Source organism: Misgurnus anguillicaudatus, chromosome 19 (assembly GCF_027580225.2).
Source record: "Misgurnus anguillicaudatus chromosome 19, ASM2758022v2, whole genome shotgun sequence".
Taxonomy (NCBI): Eukaryota; Metazoa; Chordata; class Actinopteri; order Cypriniformes; family Cobitidae; genus Misgurnus; species Misgurnus anguillicaudatus.
In genome coordinates, this window is record NC_073355.2 from 6,026,272 (window position 1) to 6,046,264 (window position 19,993).

General features: G+C 36.8%; 1 protein-coding gene across 2 annotated transcripts; it reads left to right on the forward strand.

Annotated features, from left to right (window-relative positions):
* Positions 1 to 2,774: 2,774 nt before the first annotated feature.
* On the forward strand, positions 2,775 to 5,649 carry aimp2 (aminoacyl tRNA synthetase complex interacting multifunctional protein 2). Of its 2 annotated transcripts, none has more exons than XM_055184591.2 (4): positions 2,775 to 3,044; positions 3,469 to 3,675; positions 3,994 to 4,228; positions 4,781 to 5,649. In XM_055184591.2, exons 1-4 carry the CDS (start codon positions 2,922 to 2,924, stop codon positions 5,167 to 5,169), a joined length of 954 nt encoding a protein of 317 aa, XP_055040566.1. In that variant the 5' UTR covers positions 2,775 to 2,921; the 3' UTR covers positions 5,170 to 5,649. The 2 variants fall into 2 exon arrangements, with proteins under 2 accessions (XP_055040566.1, XP_055040570.1); XM_055184595.2 differs by having other exon boundaries at positions 2,776 to 2,936.
* The last annotated feature ends 14,344 nt before the right edge of the window (positions 5,650 to 19,993 follow it).

Here is a 19,993-nt window from a genome sequence, read left to right on the forward strand (position 1 = left end):
AGGTGCTGAATACTGATCGGAGCTCAGGCCGTGTGAAAGCCTCACACGAAACAGACATGAAACCTTGCGCTTCTCGCATCCTTGCCGAGCTTCATTTCCCATCTGCGCTCGTGTTTCGGCATTATTAGTAGAGTTGCTGTTGGGTTTCAGCGTGGCTCAGTTTCACAACCGGCTCTCTGAGCAGATCTTCTCCACAACACCCTCATCACATCTTCAGCAAACAGTGAATTATTAAAGCGTAACAAGCTGTCGGGACACCAAACTCAATTGTGTGTTGTAATTAAATGTCTCTCTCTCTCTCTCTCTGCTGACAATGAGACTGTGCTGTTTGTAAACAGATGAAGTACAGTACATGGGCTTATTTAATCTGCTCACATAAACATCTTGTAGCTTTAACAACGGTTTTGTGATTTGCCTATGTAATTATTTGTGTAGTGGTGGTGTTTGCTCAGGTAAACATTGATAATAATGTTGCTAATATTTAATTTTTAAAACTAACCCTATGAGAGCTATTTGAATAATACAAATAAATGGCTCGTTATATAGATGTGTGCTATTGCTCTCTTATAAGCAATCAGACTTGTGATTTTCCTTTGATGATAAAACAGGAAAAATCCTTTAAGCTTATGATCGAAGAATAGATCTGAGCCAATGTCAAGAGACCAAAATATCACATAGGCTTGAGGCTGGGCTCTTTCTAATCATAAAAACCCCTTAGCATGTTTAAGCCCAAGAGCTAACAACTCCTTATGACAACAAATGGTAACCACCCTAACAACATTCTACTAGCATAATAATCCACTGACATGCACACATGTCCTGAAAACCAAGCACAACATGTTAGCATTAATTTGAAAGCTGGCTTTATTCGTATCTAGTTTAAAGTTGGACTGAATTGAAATCTGTTTAAACGTTGACCTGTAAGTTTACCATGTTGTGACCTCTTTGAGGTTAACCTCAGCAACTTAACAACACATAAACACTGCCTCACATCACACGCACACACAGTGAGGCAGATCAGTGAGCTCAGCAGTAAATGAGCAAACGAAAGGCTTTGGATAGCAAAATAGATCACAGGTGTGCTGACAGAACACAGTCACTGTCCCTGAGCTGATCAATGATGAAACTACACACACACACAAACGTGCACACTAAGTTGCACGACACAGTCATTTACATGAATGAACAAATAACAGACACACCCAAGCAAATCTATGTACTTATTGATCTTAAAGTAGATGATGTTATAAAAAGCTTGTGATAATTAATCTGGTTCAAAGAAAACAAAATAATAACAAATCAAAACAGAAGGCTATACCCATGTGCCAAAAAAAAATCTCTGGGCAAAAATATATTTTAAATATATGTTAAATACATTTTGTAGAAAGTAATGCTCAATTGAATATATTTTTTAATTTGGAAATATATTTAGTTTTAACCTTCATATATTTCAAATGTATATCAAGTGCAAGCCAATACATTTCTAATTTTACATCCCATATGGCAAAAATGTATTATTATTATATATTATTATTATTAGTTTATAAAGCATATTTTTGAATTTCATAAACTCTTATGTTTACAGGAGCATAACGTAAACAAAGTTTTTTCTTCCAATGCTAGGTGAATTTATTTCCTTGCATTAAAAAATATGTAGTGCTAAATAAATGCTTTAAAATGTATATTTTTTATTATATTTCAAAATATACAAAAAAAATTAAAATGTAAACATATTCCAAATTATATTTCAGCCATTTTTCTATATTTTGAATTACCGGTATATAAAAAATATATATTTTTGCCTATTTTATTTTTATCTATTTCTTAAATAGTAAATGGTAATAAAATAGTAAAATTTTCTAGTATAAAAAAATATAATACGTTTTATGTATATTTAGATTCTAATAAATAATAAGAATAAATAATATACATTTAAAATCCATCAGCTAATGCCATACTGACCTGAACTTGACCCTTTAGTATTATAAATAGTATCATACTGCTCTCTGGTGGACACGAGCACTAATAATCACGTGGGGAAGGAGTCCAAAATTAACTTTATTGTTCAGAAATATTATTAAAAGAAAATTAGTCCCCATTCATGAGACGAGTATTTTGGAAAAACAGTGTTTGTTTACCTACAAAAATGCAAAGATTTTGGGAACACGGATAGCAGAAGAATGTCAAATTTTATATTTGTTTGTGAATGAAACTTTTACATAATGAAGTGGGCAACCCCATACGGCAAAAATATATTTTTAAATATAATTCAAAATATATAAAAATATTTTTTGAAATATATTTTGAAATATGTTTGAATTTTTTTGTATATTTTGAAAAGTATTTTAAAATAAATACATTTTAAAGCACTTATTAGCGCTCCATAAATTTAAATCCAAGGAAATATAATATGTCGCATTGGAAGAAAAACCTTGGTAATGTTACGAAACATAACAGTTTTAAAAATGTTAAAATTAAATATATTTTTAATTTTAAAAATATACTTTATAAACTATAACTTGTATTTAGTATATATTTAAAATATATTTTGTTATTTTTTTTCCATATGGGATGTAAAATTAGAAATGTATTTGCTTGCACTTAAAATACATTATGAAGGTTAAAACTAAATATATTTCCAAATTCAAAAGTATATTTAATGGAGCATTACTTTCTACACAATTTATTTAGCAAATGTTTATTTTAAATATTAAAATACACAAAAAGGTCAAAACACGGTTCTGATGTTACTGCGCGCTTTCACTCTCACCGGAAGTGACGCATCGCGGCCTCTACCTCCTCAGTTGCAGTTGCCTGCGTGACAACGGATTGTGTAGAGATCGATAAGTCTCATCAAATACAAACGTGTTCGGATTCCGTGCTTTTATTTTGGCACCGGGGTGTATCTATCGTCCGTCATCATGCCCATGTACCAGGTAAAACCCGTCAGTACCGGTGACAAAAAGATTGATTTGCCAACGTGCATGTACAAGTTACCGAATATCCACGCGCAGGGAACGAGCAGCTGCGAGCATGCGCTCCAGGTAATCACATTACTGATCTAACGTTAGAGAACAAATCGATTTTTTAAACTCTGAGCATAACAAACACGACTAAATGCATAAAATAAACACAATGACAAATTTAGTACAGAAACAACGGGATACGCGCAAGTCTGAAATGACTGACAGCTCCATATTGCAGAACAGACAACGCATTGCTTTGTGAGAGGTTGGGGCATCATGAGATTTTTGGTAACAGAAAGATGCTTTACACACAGAGGCACATGATTAAACTTATATCCTAGTTGTCCCCTGAAACACCTTTAACTGTCAGGAAGTGTATGCATTATACTATGAAGGATGATGATGATGTGGTAAATTGATCTTCATGTTGTATAAAGGACTTGTTATAAAAGTGAATCCATACAGATGCATGTAAACCATCACCTTTATTTTGTTTCTCCAGAATGGGGAAGTGGATCCTGCTATAAAGGCGCTGGAGGCTCGACAGGATGATATCTTGAAAAGACTTTATGAACTGAAGGCAACGGTCGATGGGCTCGCGAAGACCGTGACCACACCTGATGCAGACCTGGATGTTACCACGCTGTCACGTGAAGTTTCAGCGCCCGTGTTTAAAGGCACAGCAGATCTGGACTCCTTACTGGGCAAGGTGAGCTGTTGATCATGCTATTAAATGATTTAATAAAGACTCCTAGACCACTTACAAATAAATGATGTCATCATTTTGTCAATCTCATAAGATGTGCTTATTATTGGGTCTGGTGCAACAAGAAGATAAATACGTTTACTTTGAATATAATTTATACAATCCCTTTAAAAGTTTTCCTCGAGTTTCAAGTCTAAGAATTAAAACGTATCAAAAATCTGGTTCATCCTCCACACTTTCACTTTCACCGCTAAACCAGTCCAGTCATGTTAATCTAGTTAATCAAGTCTGAGTTTCTAAATTTACATGTTTGTCCTCCAGGATCTGGGTGCCCTAAGGGACATCGTCATAAACGCGAACCCCGCCAATCCTCCCCTGTCTCTGCTGGTTCTTCATGGTCTTTTGTGTCAGCGGTACCGGGTGCTGTCCAACGTACACGTGCACTCCTCCGTGAACTCCGTTCCTCCTCTGCTACTGTCCTGCCTGGGTCCACGACACATAGACACCTCTGCCCGCCAACGCTTTCAGCTTGGCTTCACTCTCATATGGAAAGATGGTGAGAATGGGTTGTATGCATAAATCAGTTTTTTGTATCTGTGTCCGAAATTGCTCCCTATGATGTTAAATATTGCACTATTTGAGTGGACAGCTGTTTTGTAGTGATGTCCAGTATCATAGTGGACATTATACATAATCAATGCACTTGTTCAATCCCATAATGCACTGCAATAACGAATGTACACTCAACAGATACTTATTTAGTTTTGTGCCAAGTACACAGTACAGGATTTTAAGTCTGATTTGCAAGTCATCGAGCTCGCCAACAGGTTGGGTTGTGATCAGGAGCAAGTCAACGGGTGATCAGCGCTTGCCAGTTTTTATGTGTGAACTAGTCGATGACTCATAAAAGAAGTTCGCTGATGCCTTGCAGACGCCAGACAAATATTTTAGCATGATAAATATCTGGAGCTTTTCATCAACTGTTAAATTTGTGGCTGAAGTATGAATACATTTCTTATATTGAGGCTTGAGGTATCAATCCAAATTCAACAGTATATGCATTACAGTAGACACAATCTAAATTATTTTGCTGTCTATCTCTGTTTAGTGTCAAAACTGCAGATGAAGTTTAACACGCAGAACATGTGCCCCATCGAGGGGGAGGCCAACGTCGCACGCTTCCTCTACCGGCTATTGGGCGCCGAACCCCAGGACCCCATCCTCGCCACGCAGATGGACGGCTGGATCGATACGGCGGTTTTCCAGCTGGCTGAAGGGGGCAGTAAAGAACGGGCGGCTGTGCTGAAGTCACTAAACGGGGCGTTGAGTCGTTCACCCTGGCTTTTGGGTCAGGAGTTCTCGCTAGCCGACATCGTGTGCGCCTGCTGTGTCCTGCGGGCCAACAACGGCACCTCTGCACCAGCCACCGTACAGGGCTGGCTCAAGTCCTGTCAGAACCTGGGTCACTTCGACTGCGTGTATGCTTTACTACAGTGACAGAAGCTGTGAGATCAGTACAGGTCGTACTCCTACAGCGAGAGTATAGATATACCACAAACAAAATATGTAATGAAAAGGGAAATGTGACATCATTGGAGACCACATGCAAACGGACACCTGCAGACTTTTAAATATTTTATCTGTACTTGGTCATAATAGGTGTTTTGGTCAGTACGATGATGTCATTGATTGTAACTGGAGTTGATCTTAAACTGATCCCAGGTCAGGCTCATAATTGTCTGACTGACATTAAGATAGAGGGCATTTGAAACTTAGGGTAATGATACTGTAAAAACATCTCCCTCCCGCCTTGTGCCTAATACAACATTGTACTAGAAAATGTGTGTTGCTGTTATTAAATTGGTTGAAGCGCGGTTGAAATGTGAACCAAAGGACCTACTTGTATTTATGAGAGGTGATACTTTGTAGCGTCTTTTTCTTAAAAAATCTATTAAACTTTTCACTGCGGGTCAAGTATTTACAGACTGTTCCTTTCTTCCAAAAAACTAATTTGTTTTGGAATATTGTGGGATTTTCTTTACCAATGACTTATCTGTGAGCTTCTTAATTTTTTAAAAAAATCATGCGCCCTTATAATCTTTAATCAAAAATTAAAATCTGCGAATTGAAGTCCAGACCTACCGTTTGTTTCATTTGAGAAGCTGTTTCACTCGGATATAAGTAATCGCAGGAAAATAATCACTATCCGTTTCATTGCGATTTTAACATCCATTTCAATAATTGTTCTTTGCAGTGAATAAGATTATAGATTGTTAGATTATAAAAATCTAATATAAAAAGGGTGCAGAAAAAACAGGGTATAGCTGTGTTTGACACATGAAAACGTCTCGGGTTACGTATGTAACTGTTGTTTCCTGAGAAGGGAACGAGACGCTGCGTCTCCCTTGCCATACTTCCTGCGTCCCTGTAACGCCGTCTTTGGCAATATTTCAGATTCAGGGATATACTTCCTGGCTCCCACGTCATCGTCTTTGTCGTTAAGCCTCACCATTGGTTGAATTTGATTTACACATTCAGACGCACTTACCCCTGTAGGCGTCCCCAAAAAAAGGTAACACGATGTAACCTTGCTCTCACTTGAAATGTATCCACACATTTAGTCCTTGAATTTGAGGTTGTTGGTCCTGGAAAGCTGTAGAGATTAGTACATTGTGTGAAAAATACAGTTTTTTACTGTAAACACAATTAAAGCGTCAAAAACACAGGAAAAACGGGACCTTTAAAATGTTGGCTTACATGTGCATTGTATATAATCCAAACGTCTGCGCAAGGGCACAGCCAGGGTTGCCAGTTTCGGAAATCAAAACCAGCCTAATGGACATACAAGACAGCCCAAAAGTATCCCAATGACTCTTAACAGCCCAGATATCAATAACTTACAAACAAAATGTTTTCATCTTACTGTAAACATTTCTGTAGAAATTACAGTGTTACTGGCAGCTGCTTGCCAGTAACTTGCTGTAGATTTTACATTTATGTTATTTACTAGCAACAGTTTGTTCAAAGTTAAATAAACATTAAACATTTTCAGTCTTTATCTTCTACAGTAAGTTACTGGCAACCATCTGCATATTTACAGCAAATGTTTTACAGTGTAGGCAAAGAAAACAGTTTAAGAAAGGCACAACGCTATTTTATTGCTTTATAATAATGTAACCTAATGAAAGAAATGAAGGCTGCAAAATGTATGTACAGTGTTCTGGAAATTTCCTTATTTTCAAATATATTTCTTTATTTTCAGGTATGACGTAAATAAGAGGTAAATATAAGACGAACTTAAGCACAATTCTGTGCATGTGTACGAGATATTTTTGCATCCAATTGAGAAAATACTATTAAAAAGCAAAATAAGCAAAACTTGGACCTAACTTCTACTAGGTTTTTTGCATATTTTTACATCTGTAAAGTGAGTATTGCATTTACATGGATAACTCACTGGCATCATACAAACAGTTTGTCGTCTGTCCTCAAGTCAAGTGAATACATATTTTTACCCATTTCAATGCTGACTAAAAATGTAAAAGCCAAGGCACTATTAAAAAACCACTGCTGTAATATTTTATGTTTCCTGCAGATGGCGACTTGTAAACACAAACTGAGTTAGAAATGCCACTGCAGGCAAATCATTGTGATTTCACAGCTCTCAGATTTGTTCTGTACTCACAAAGGAGAACACAACACAAATGACACTATCAGACTGAAGTGATGTTTGTTTACCTTGATCTACTTTTGTTGCTCCTTTGGGATGTAACCACCACAAGTTGGGGTATAAATACATTTGAATAATTTAAAGATTGACTGCGTCAGTCCACTTTTAAAGGCGGAGTGCACAATGTTTGAAAAACACTTTGGAAAAGGGAGTCGGGCCGATTACCAAAGCACACTTGTAGCCAATCAGGAGCGTGTCTACTAACCAATATCTTTGCCTGGGTTACGTATGTGTGGGGCGGGTCTATCAAAAGAAGGTCCAGATTCTATTGGGGTAGGGGCGTGTTTGTTTAGGTGATTTCAAATATCAACATTGGCTTTCAAACATTGTGCACTCCGCCTTTAAACATTACATTTGACAAAATCTTTTATCCAAAGCAGTGCATTCAAGCTACACATTTTATTAGTATGTGTGTTTATTGTGTATATCAAACCCATGATGTTTGCATTTCAGGTGCAGTACTACAATTGAGCTACAGGGAACAATATAAGGAGGTCTGGTGGTTACATTCCTACCTGGAGCGTTTTTATGGTCACCTAAACACTCCAGATGTGCAATGTTCTCTATTCAATGTAAAATAGAGACATCTATTAAAACCCTCAACCATGGTTTTTAATCTCTAAATTAGTTTCAAAATCACAGTCAGTGACTGCTGATGTGTGAAGTGAAAAGCTCAGGGCTGCGTTCTCCGACAACGTTGCCTATTAGCGCGCTACGAAGATTCAAAAGGTACACCTTAACTACAGGTATACCTTTCCTACGTGTTTTCTCGGAACTATACCTTAGGATGTTTCTTAAAGCAACACTATGTAGTTTCCATGTAAAAATGACTTACAGCTCCCCCATGTGGTTGAAAAGCGCAACAGTACCTGTTATCAGACACTATTCTGCAGGCAGGGGGAGGTGCGGGGCTGTGTGCTCTACCCTCCACCGCCACTTTCAGAGTGTGCTTGTAGCAGCTAGGAGGCTGCTCAGGTTGCAGCAACAGTACTATTTGTCCAGTTAAAAGTTGTTCTATCACTGAAATAATTTTAGAGACATTATTTAAAGGTTAAAAAAAAACCTACATAATGTTGCTTTAAGGTAAACCTTCTTAAGTTCGACCTTAGCAGGTGCTGTCCATGGTGGAGGTGCTGAATAGGTTGATATCGATTGCTCGACAATCAATTATTCACTTCATGTAATAGGTTTCGCTGCGTTACGAGATAGCGGTGTTCTTTATTAAAGAAACATTTTAGAAATAGTTCAAGTTAAATATATATTATGATTACTTTAGATTTTAGTTTTGATTAGTTTTAATGTGGAAATTGTGTTGACCTTAGGAGACTATACAAGCAAGTGCGCAGTTTATTTTGAATGTTTATAAAGAATATGGCATGCAGTTGCCTCAAAGTTATAAAACATTAAAAAACTTCGATGCAAAGTCGAATTAACATTAACAATCCTAATTAGTTTTTTATTTTTTATTTAACCAATGTATTTATGCAGCTAAAATACTTGCTGGTAGACTAAGATTTAACGGATATGAAATGCACAAATGAAATAGTAGGATTCGCTGTATAGCTGCCAGTTTCACCAACTCCATCACCCAAAATATATTTTTAAAATAGTTTCTTAATCCTGTAGCATTTAATAGTTCGCAGCTGATGTCCCTTTGGAAAACATAATTACAAATCTGACAACCATCAGTGATGTCTAATTATGTGAATGTTTTATTCTTTAAATATAAAAATATTTGCCTAATTAAACACGGAATGTATTGCAACTTTTTTTTTTTTACAAATATTTATTTATATGAACTGCAATGTAAGCTTTTATGAAAGTGATGGCCCCTAGCGGAGTCATGTGAGATAAGGTATAGCTAAGAGTGCTCCAGACCAACCTTCCGAACGTATGACTTACAGAAGGGATACGTACGTAACTAAGAACGTTTCGGGAAACACGTATTAGCAATAAGGTACAGCTTAAGGTACAACTTAAGAACAACGTAGCGTTAAGGTAGTTTCGGAGAACGCAGCCCAGGTCTGGTTAAAAGAAAGCGAACAGAACAGAAAACGAAACTAAAACTCTTTTAGGGGGCGTGCCCACCAAGGCGTTTACGTCAGTGTAGGTTTTCGTTTAATGACTGATAAACAAAGCAGAAGTATCATAGCAAACTAAGCGCTCAGCTTAAAAAAGCTTTGGGCATGATCATCCAGAACTGGTTAAAAGCAAACTCTAATGGTGCGTTTACACCAGCTGCGGTAGCGGCGTCAAGCGCAAGTGATTTCAATGTTAAGTCAATGTGAAGACGCGAACTTTGACGAAAAAACCAATCATGAGTTGCTGTAGTAGTAACGTGATTACAGAATGCAAGCGGAGTCGCAGAAGCCCCTCCCATGACGCGAATTTCTGCGTGAATGTCTCGTTGACTAGAACTTCACGCACGGCTTTCATGCGCGAATAAAGCGAGTACACTTAAAATGTTCAAGCGGCAAACTAGACGCGGTAGACACAATTTTGACGCCTAAAACGCAGCTGGTGTTAACCCACGGTAAGAGAGCATGTACACTGTTGCTACGAACACATCAAATGCGGGGCATCGCATTAGTCGCTCTAGATTACTCGCGGGATTTTCAATATCGTTTCATGCTTTTGCTTTTGAGGCGAATAGCCCGTGTTTTCGCGGCTGAAACGCCGCCCTTATCGCGTCATTCAGATCGCCCCACGCAAGGACGCGTCTGATCGCGTCTTTGCATTGACTTTGACTATGTAATCTACTCGCGCAAATCATTGAACTCGCGTCTGGTGTAAACCTACGGTAAAGCATTTAAAGGCGTGTGAAAGCACCTGGCGGACCCCGACTGTGGGCACTAGCCAACGTTTTTTCAGCTAAGCACTTTGGCATTTTTGTAAAGCGTGGCGCTTCCATTGGAAAACATACGCCAATTGCAGGCGTAAACTCTTTGGTGTACACACTATCTAACTGTATCTCATTGTCAAGAAAAGATTTGGGCTTGTGGTATTTTTTTCAGTAATGTATGCAGCCGAATTCATAGATAGTTTTGAATGTTAACTGTGCATGAATAATGTTGAGTATTTATATGCATTCAAATGTTAATGAGTAAATTATACAGCATTCCTTTAGGGATTATTGAATCATTAGACGCACACTGCATAAGTTTATGATCATTTTTGGGTTGAATTATTTCGACTTAAGTAAATACCCTTGAGTTCTCTGACAGCTGTGCCCAAGACCCATTTAATTACACGACAGCTTTAAAGATTCAATACTGCAGTCGGGAATAAAAACATCATGTCTTAATATATCTAAGAGCATTTCACTCTTTTGAACATATATACACTTTTAAAAATAAAGGTGCTCTACGATGCCAGAAACCTCATTCACACAGCACTTTGCTACCAGAAAATTCCTGTTAAATTGACAGACAGGCTTCTGTGTGAACACAAACACGTTCCGTAAATGTTCTGGGATCACTTACGGAAAGAGGACCTAGATATCTATTCTTCAACTGAACGCCTTGTAAAGGGTGATTTTGTAAGCATAAAATCATATTTTCTTTAATCCCAAAGTATTTCACTTGCTTTCACTGATCAGTACTGTATCTAGCAGTTACATGGCAATCGGTTATGAGACTCTGAAAACGATCCAATCACATGAGGTCAAAGACATAAAAACTATTCTGATTCGTTTACAACATAAGTGGGAGGGTTTGGGGCGCACAGTCCTGCGCCCCAGGGGGGATCCGAAACCAGCCCATTAGAGCTCAGCCTCAGGTCACATGTTTTTACCCTTTTAACTGACCTACATAGACACTCATTAGGGGTGCGCCCCAGACACACAAACATGACACAAACACAACGAACTCCATTTTGATTTTTACTTTTTTTAAATAAATGATAACATGACTAACAGTGAAATAGTACAACTAAACGATTTTATTTTGTATTAATTTGCATTAAACTTTTTTGTAACATGTTAAAGTAGCTTTCTTCTCCGGCCATCTTTGCGGGGCGGCGCCCCCTAGTGACCAGCCACCACTGATGAACAAACCAAAAATCAAACAATCCGGGTGAATTTTCTGTGTATTTTCCATAATCTAAAGACTAGGAGAACCATTTTTGGCTACATAGTTCCATAAAGAACCTTTAACATCTTAACATAAGAACCTTTCTGTTTCAATGGTTTCAAAGTATGGAATCACTCAAAGTTTTTAATTTCCATTTCTAAAACAAATACAGGGACAATCATAAAAAAATGCTTATTAGTAAGCAGTTAAAAGAGCGCCCTTACACACCTTAACCAGCTACTGGACTTGACTTAATTGAAAGAAAACATGGCCCCAAGTGTAGCCAAGTCAGCTAGTGTCTAAAATTTGGTGCAAGTGTAAACGAAATGGGAAGGTTATAAAAGAAAAACATACAGGCAGATCAAGAAAACCGTCAAAGCGTCAGGATAGAAAACTCAAAGCAATCTGCCTTGATAATAGAAAATGCACAACAAAGCAAATGGGCAGAAACATGCGTCAATGTTTGTGACAGATCTGTAAGAAACCGGCTGACTGAAATGGGCTTTACTTAGAAAAGCCAAATAAAAACCAGCACTAACACCTAGAAGAAAACAAGGTCACTGTGGGCTAAAGAGAAGCAATCATTGAGTCTAGATGATCGGATTAAAATGATATTCAGTAATCACAAATCTGCATTGGCCAAAGCAGATGATGCTGGATCTTTTGTTGCTCTAATGAAATATGTGACCCTGTACCCTATTTTCATGATCTTTACTTAATATCCTGATTTTTTAAATAATTTTGACACATACAATGTATTGTTTGCTATTGCTACAAATATATCCATGCTATGGTTTGTGGTCCAGGAATGTCTGCTTGAAGAAAACAATTCATATAGGGTTGCATATCATATAATTCTGAATCCCATACATCTTTTCTCATACATAGATCAAGGTTTTCACCAGTGGGTGGAGCTTACTATAAAGGGCACTATAAAGTGCTGACCTTTGTTGTGTTCGTCCAGCTTGTCAGACAATGAGACAATCTCTCCTCTCAGATCGTGGCGCTCAACCTCAGGTTTAAATTGGTGTTAACATCACGTTTTCAGGCTTTTATCACACCTACCTCTTCTGGCAACAAAATCTCAAGTGCTTTCATTTGCACAGCATACATCAGTATCCACCTGCATGTACACGTGGGATTTGTCTCTTGTACAAAAGATTAAATGAGGACAAGGATATATCAAAAGAATTTCAATAGTGGTGCTTGCTAACGTATAAGCACCATCACTGTGTGTCTCATACTTTTGGGAAGGGTTTGGTACTCTATAATTGTAAACTTTGCATACACACTTAAAATGATGGGTTGTTTTTGCTTGTGGTATAATAGTCAAATATGGAAATCTTTGGAAAACTCAGATAGCACACATACATCTCGAAAGCAATTTTTGTCTTTAAGGAATAAAACTAAAATAACAGCCTCATGCAAACCATTCTGGGAACTAAAATCGGGAGGAAAAAACAGGAAAAGGTTGATGAGGATTTCTGGTTTCCAGAATGCTGTGCATGAGGCTGTTATTTTATAGTTTTGTTCTGTAAAGATAAAGACTTGTTAATGTTTAATGGTCATTTAACTTTAAACAAACTGTTGTAAATAGCATAAATGTAAAGTCGCCATGAAATTGAAATGAAAAGCAGTAATATTGTGTGTGTTTTTTAAATGAATTATCTGTGAGCTTTATTATTTAAAAAAAATCATGTTCTCCTCCCCTCCTCGAAACCATCTCTCTTTACTGCCGGTCATATGGTATGGCAGGTGGGCGGGGTCCAAGAAAGATCGCAGCGATTAGCAAATAGCAACACGACTCAACTTCAGAAGATCAAATCAATTCTCGATGGACAAATTCAAATCCAGCCCTGCCTTATTTCATTTCAGAAGCCATTTCACTCGGATATACGTCCCCACGGGGAAAATAAGACAATGGCCACTTTTGTTTCATGGCGACTTTAAATCTACAGTAAGTTACAGCCAACAGCTGCCAGTAATACTGTAATTTATACACACTGTAAACATTTTCCAGCATTTTTGTCAAATCAACACATATTTTTGTGTTACTTTAACATAAAAAATTAAGTTAAATAATTTCAACTTGAATGTATAAGTTGGTTAAACTTCATGCTGCATTTTTTTACAGTGCAGAAATTTTTAACAGTGTAGGTTTGCATATATTTAAGATTTTTAGACTGAATCTTTACCAACACAATATGGTATGTCTGTGAAAAACCTTTTGTACGTATTAATTTTTAAGAGTGTACTCACACAAATGATACCTTAAACCATGTGGCTTACTGAGGAGGTGTGCGTGATTATTTTTTAAGTAATTTAATGCACATTTTGTGCCTGACAGATGAGAAAAAAACTATTTTTATAGATTTGTGGGCAGGGTTTGGGATTTGCTACCACCCAATACACCTTAATGACTTCATAACCAGCCTGAGAATTGATGAGAATTCGTACATATTTTACGAGTTGGCTAATTCGTAAAAATTCGCATGAAGTGAGTTGTACAAAAAAAACCATAATCATCACTGTTAGACTTAACTGTAATTTAAATGCCCAGTAAAATACCATCATTTTCTTTTCCAGTTCATTACTGTAATATGCATTGCATTATGGGTATTAACATTTAATTTACAGTGATTTACTGTATGTTTTGAATTTGCGGTAGGCTTCTGTAAAACAACAGCAGTAGTGCTACTGTAGTTGAATAAAACAGTGTTATAAAAGCATATAAAATGGAAAAATAAAATATATCTATGAAATTAAATAAATTTTATTTGTTATGCTTTTAGCAGTGAAGCAAATTTAAAAATGTGAATTGTTTTTTAGAAGTGTAAATATTTTATTGAGAATTGTAGATAGAAACAAGAAAGGGATTATGGATAAATGCTTGACCGTCAGATTTGAATTTGACCTCAAGACTTTAAAACACTAGTGGCGCCAAAATTTCGCTCCTCGGAGTGTTGGGAGAGTGACAAAGAGGCTACTTGGGGAGTGTAGCGGGTAACTTATTAAGTGACTCTGTGGTACTGTGACGGACCTACGACCTGAGCGACCTGGGTTTGATTCCCTTCAAGGCAATTTATTTTTAAAACTAGGTTACAGTAAGGGTATTATACTGTAAAATGGAACTGCGGTAAAGGCATCATACTGTTAAAAACATGTACAGTTATGGTACTGTAATGGGGCAGTTACAGTTACACGCTGCCAGTGAGTTACCGCATATAAACAATAAAAAGTCTAACAGTGTAAAATAACAATAAAAAAACGCCACCCTAACCCAAACGTCACAGGGGCAAAAGCGAATCGTAAAAAAATGTACAAATTGTATGAATTAGCCACCTCATAAAATATGTACGACTTGCCATTGGATAGTGTTGAGACACACTGTGAAAAATGTTGCTGTAGTTATGCAGCTGTTTGCCGGTAATTTACTGTAGATTTGATTTTTTTTGTTCAACAGTTTGTTCAAAGTTAAATGAACATTAAACATTAACAAGTCTTTGTCTTTACGGAATAAAACTAAAATAACAGAAAAAGGTTTATGAGAATTTCTGGTTCCCAGAATGCTTTGCATGAGGCTGTTATTTTATAGTATTATTCAAAAACTTGTTAATATTTAATGTTTATTTAACTTTGAACAACTTACTTTTATACATGCAAATCTACAGTAAGTTACTGTCAAACAGCTTTTCTATAGAAATATTTAACAGTGTAATGCACAGCAATCTTCACTGTTAAGAAACATGGTCCCTAACTGTTGTACCTAAATAATTCAAATTTAAATATTAGTACCACATGTATACATATCTGTATAATGCATTAGTGTTTTCTAAATATTGCAAAGTAAAGACACAGTAACTAGTTGCATAAAATTGAAACTTAAAGTGATATTTTTGGCATTTAAAACGCTAAATATGTGAATAAAGTAGCGAGACACAGATGGGTAATGAGAAACTGGATGTAAAGCAGTTTTCTCTGTATTTGTTTTTCTAGAACAGAAGTCACGGGTAGCTGTGAATGGATCCGTTTCATTTGCTTCGTATTGATGAAGTCCTGCGTTTACGTCTATATGAGAGCAATCAGTGCATCTACAGTCGACTCTTTCTCTCTGAGTGCTCCAGCATGATTTCAGTCACACATTCTCCTCCATCGACCTGTACAGACCTGATCAGCTCATCTGGGGGTCCGGCTGATTTTCTTACACACCCCTCCTCCAACTTATTAGACTATAAATATCAAAGAGAAACCACAGTCTCAATAACAGCGCACCAGACCCTTTATGTCTTTATTACGGTCCCTGAGAAACATTCATATCGCTAATGGATTTCATGGCTTCCTTGTTCAATAGTGCAATTTTTGTGTAAGACGTGTTTAAGATAACAAACAACTGGTGTGGTAATTTCTAGGTCTCCCAGGAGAGACGGACTAATCGTTTCGCTCCGAGGGTCCGGCTGCATGGACTAGATTGAAGGAGGAGAGATTTATCAGGTACTTGACATAAACTCAGTAAACAATCGCCTCGCAATAAGAGACTATTGGATTCGTCCTACAGAGAAATTTGGGCACAGATGATTCAAAGGAGACATGCTGGTCAAATGATGTTTGGTGGAAATGATGGTGTGTACCATGTAATTTCTGAATGTAGTAAGCTTTCATTATTATAGGCCTAGTATTTTTAAACCTCCAATCAGATAATATTACTGTACCGTGACACCCATAATAATAGAAGAGTGTTCAGAAGATAAACATTATTACTGATATTATATAAAACAGACATAAGTGTCTAAATGTGTAGTGTCTGTATAATGATGTGTGGACATTAGATTACAAGTATGGTAATTGTACAGGAAATGCTTTGCATGAATAATGAAGATGAATTTATCAACAAGATAAAAGCATGTGGAGATCTGTGGCAGAATAGATTAAATATAAGCAATTTCTGGTTTTAAGTGGTCTTATTAGTATGCAGTATGCACTTTCACTTACAGTGCTTGCAAGCTTTCAAAGGTCTTTTGTAAGTGCAGTTTCTCCAGGTAATGTAATTATTTCTGTGAAAAAATACAACTCCAGCCAAACATTTATATATTTATTAATCACATACAAAATAAAAGTTTATTTATATATATATATATATATATATATATATATATATATATATATATATATATATATATATATATATATATATATATATATATATCAATCTATTTTATTAAGATACAAACAGAAAATACAGAAAATACAAAAAATTACAAAAATTAATTTTCAGGACTAAATGTCTTCTTTAGGTATCGTCAATGTTTAGTGTGACCTCTCTTGGCACTAAACAAATTGAGCGTTTTTGAGCAGAATGAAGTAAAAAGACTAATTTCTTTAAAATTAGAAATCAGGATTTTTTTAAATAGGTTTAAGAGATTCTGCCATTTCCTGCTATTGCTCAAGTGGAAGGGGAGTTTACCCTAAATACTTCACACATTAGTTTACATTTTTATACAGTTTTTAATACTACATACATTTCCTGTATTTTCTGGATGTATTCTATTAAAGAGACTGTGAAATAATTATATATGATCACTATAACATTGCAAAAACAACAAATCTAATTCTGGCATGGTGGACTAAGACTTGTACAGTACTATATACATGCACCTAAAGGATTATTAGGAATACCTGTTCAATTTCTCATTAATGCAATTATCAACCAATCACATGGCAGTTGCTTCAATGCATTTAGGGGTGTGGTCCTGGTCAAGACAATCTAATGAACTCCACACTGAATGTCAGAATGGGAAAGAAAGGTGATTTAAGCAATTTTGAGTGTGGCAGACGCGCCAGTCTGAGTATTTCACAATCTGCTCAGTTACTGGGATTTTCACACACAACCATTTCTAGGGTTTACAAAGAATGGTGTGAAAAGGGAAAAACATCCAGTATGCAGCAGTCTTGTGGGCGAAAATGCCTTGTTGATGCTAGAGGTCAGAGGAGAATGAGCCGACTGATTCAAGCTGATAGAAGAGCAACTTTGACTGAAATAACCACTCGTTACAAATTAGGTATGCAGCAAAGCATTTGTGAAGCCACAACACGCACAACCTTGAGGTGGATGAGCTACAACAGCAGAAGACCCCACCTGGTACCACTCATCTCCACTACATAAGAGGCTACAATTTGCACAAGTTCACCAAAATTGGACAGTTGAAGACTGGGAAAATGTTGCCTGGACTGATGAGACTCGATTTCTGTTAAGATATTCAGATGGTAGAGTCAGAATTTGGCGTAAACTGAATGAGAACATAGATCCATCATGCCTTGTTACCACTGTGCAGGCTGGTGGTGGTGGTGTAATGGTGTGGGGGATGTTTTCTTGGCCTACTTTAGGCCCCTTAGTGCCAATTGGGCATCGTTTAAATGCCACGGCCTACCTGAGCATTGTTTCTGACCATGTCCATCCCTTTATGACCACCATGTACTCATCCTCTGATGGCTACTTCCAGCAGGATAATGCACCATGTTACAAAGCTCCAATCATTTCAAATTGGTTTCTTGAACATGACAATGAGTTCACTGTACTAAAATGGCCCCCACAGTCACCAGATCTCAACCCAATAGAGCATCTTTGGGATGTGGTGGAACGGGAGCTTCATGCCCTGTATGTGCATCCCACAAATCTCCATCAACTGCAAGATGCTATCCTATCAATATGGGCCAACATTTCTAAAGAATGCTTTCAGCACCTTGTTGAATCAATTTCATGTAGAATTAAGACAGTTCTGAAGGCGAAAGTGTATATATATTACAGCATTTATTATTGTTGTGCTTGATCACTCTAAAAACAAACGGTGCTATATAGCACCAAAAGTGGTTCTTTGCTCGTAATCATAGAAGAACCGTTTTTAGTGCCATATAGCACCGGTGAAGCACCAGTGAAGCACCTGTGTAGAACCAAATAGTGCTATGTAGAACCCTATGTGGACAAAGGAAAGACGCGAATGACGTCGGGCGCTTCTCCGCTCAGGGCTCCTTCAAAAACCCGTGCGCGGTAGGTGGCAAAAAACCGCAAGGCGCTTGGCGCGCATAAACCGCGCGCAAATGCGCCCTGCCCATAGAATATCATTAAAAAAGGCGCCTGCAACTGCCATAAACGCTTTTGGTGTGGCTGGCCCCTAAGACTGTACAACTTAAGTTAATGTTTAATGTATCAGATCTCAATGCATGCTTAAAATCATCTGTTAAAAAATATTTATGAACAAATTTGCTACTTCCCATTTTTATTCAACAAAAAGGTCGCGTACATCTGCCAGCAAATCAGACCCAACCGTTTTAAACCAATTTATAGTATGGGCTGTTACATGCTTCATTCTCATTGGTTGAGAAACGTTCTACAGGTGTGCATTATTTTTCAGTCAATACGCACATACTGTATAAAGTAGTTCCAGGTCTGTCAACCGCATTATAGTTCCATATCACTACGCCGAGTTTAACTAAAATACCGGATTTATTTAACTTCAACAAATAAAGCATAAATATATGTGTGGTAGTGAAAGAAATCAATTAAAAAGAATAAATAAAATAAGTAAAAGGAGAAGTAAATGAATACAGTAAATAAACACGCTTTGCAAGCTTAGTTTTTGCTTCATTCCTGATAATATAAAACTAGAACAAAAATACAGAAGAAAAACATCATGTAGAAATTTTATAGGCCAACTTGTTCACATTGTTCCCATTACTGCTAACACTGAGGCTTTAGATGAGATGTGTAAGAAAATAGTCCTACACAATCGTATTTTATGGACAAAACCTGTCAAAGGGCTTAAAATTAAACATCAGAACAACGTCTTATTGTGTAATTAGCAGAATAATTGATTCTGGTCCTTTGAATTATTCTAAAATAATGGTTCACGTCATGGCTGTATTACCACCTCTGGACTGCATTATTTTCGAATAATTCAATCGTCAATTATCCTTACATAAAATGAATAATCAACTCCACTAAAAAAGTTATGGGGTGCAGCTTTGTAAAAAATATGCAGCATTTTAGTCAAATCAACATATATGTTTGTGTTACTTTAACTTAAAAAATAAGTTAACCAATTACAACTTGATTTAAAAGTTATATCAACTTTTCACAAGCAAAAACTTAAAATAGTTGGTTGAACTGACTTGCAAAACCAAGTTATTTTAACTTCATGTTGCATATTTTTTACAGTGATAGTGTGTCAGAGGAGAACTGACCCTCCCGCCTATAAATGACCCTCCCGAGAGGTCACCAGAGCCTGCTTTCTCACAAGGATTTTTCCTCGCTGCTGTCGCTTTGTTGGCTTGTTACTGAGAGACTGCTGACATTATTAGCACTTTGTAAATTCTGCTTAAATAGCTTCTCTTGTAATGGTCCAGCTATCTTAAAGACCTTAATGTTTTCATTTTGTAGGCGTGTGGTGCTGGGGAGCACTTAATGATGTTGATATAATTTCTCTATGCTTTAGGGTCATTCTACGGAAATGTCAATTTTTTCTGTTCC

Coding starts and splice junctions, on each gene's coding strand:
- aimp2 (XM_055184591.2), top strand. CDS start 2,922: ATGCCCATGTACCAGGTAAAACCCGTCAGTACCGGTGACAAAAAGATT. Junction 3,045..3,468: donor GCTGCGAGCATGCGCTCCAG/GTAATCACATTA, acceptor TTGTTTCTCCAG/AATGGGGAAGTGGATCCTGC. Junction 3,676..3,993: donor TGGACTCCTTACTGGGCAAG/GTGAGCTGTTGA, acceptor TTTGTCCTCCAG/GATCTGGGTGCCCTAAGGGA.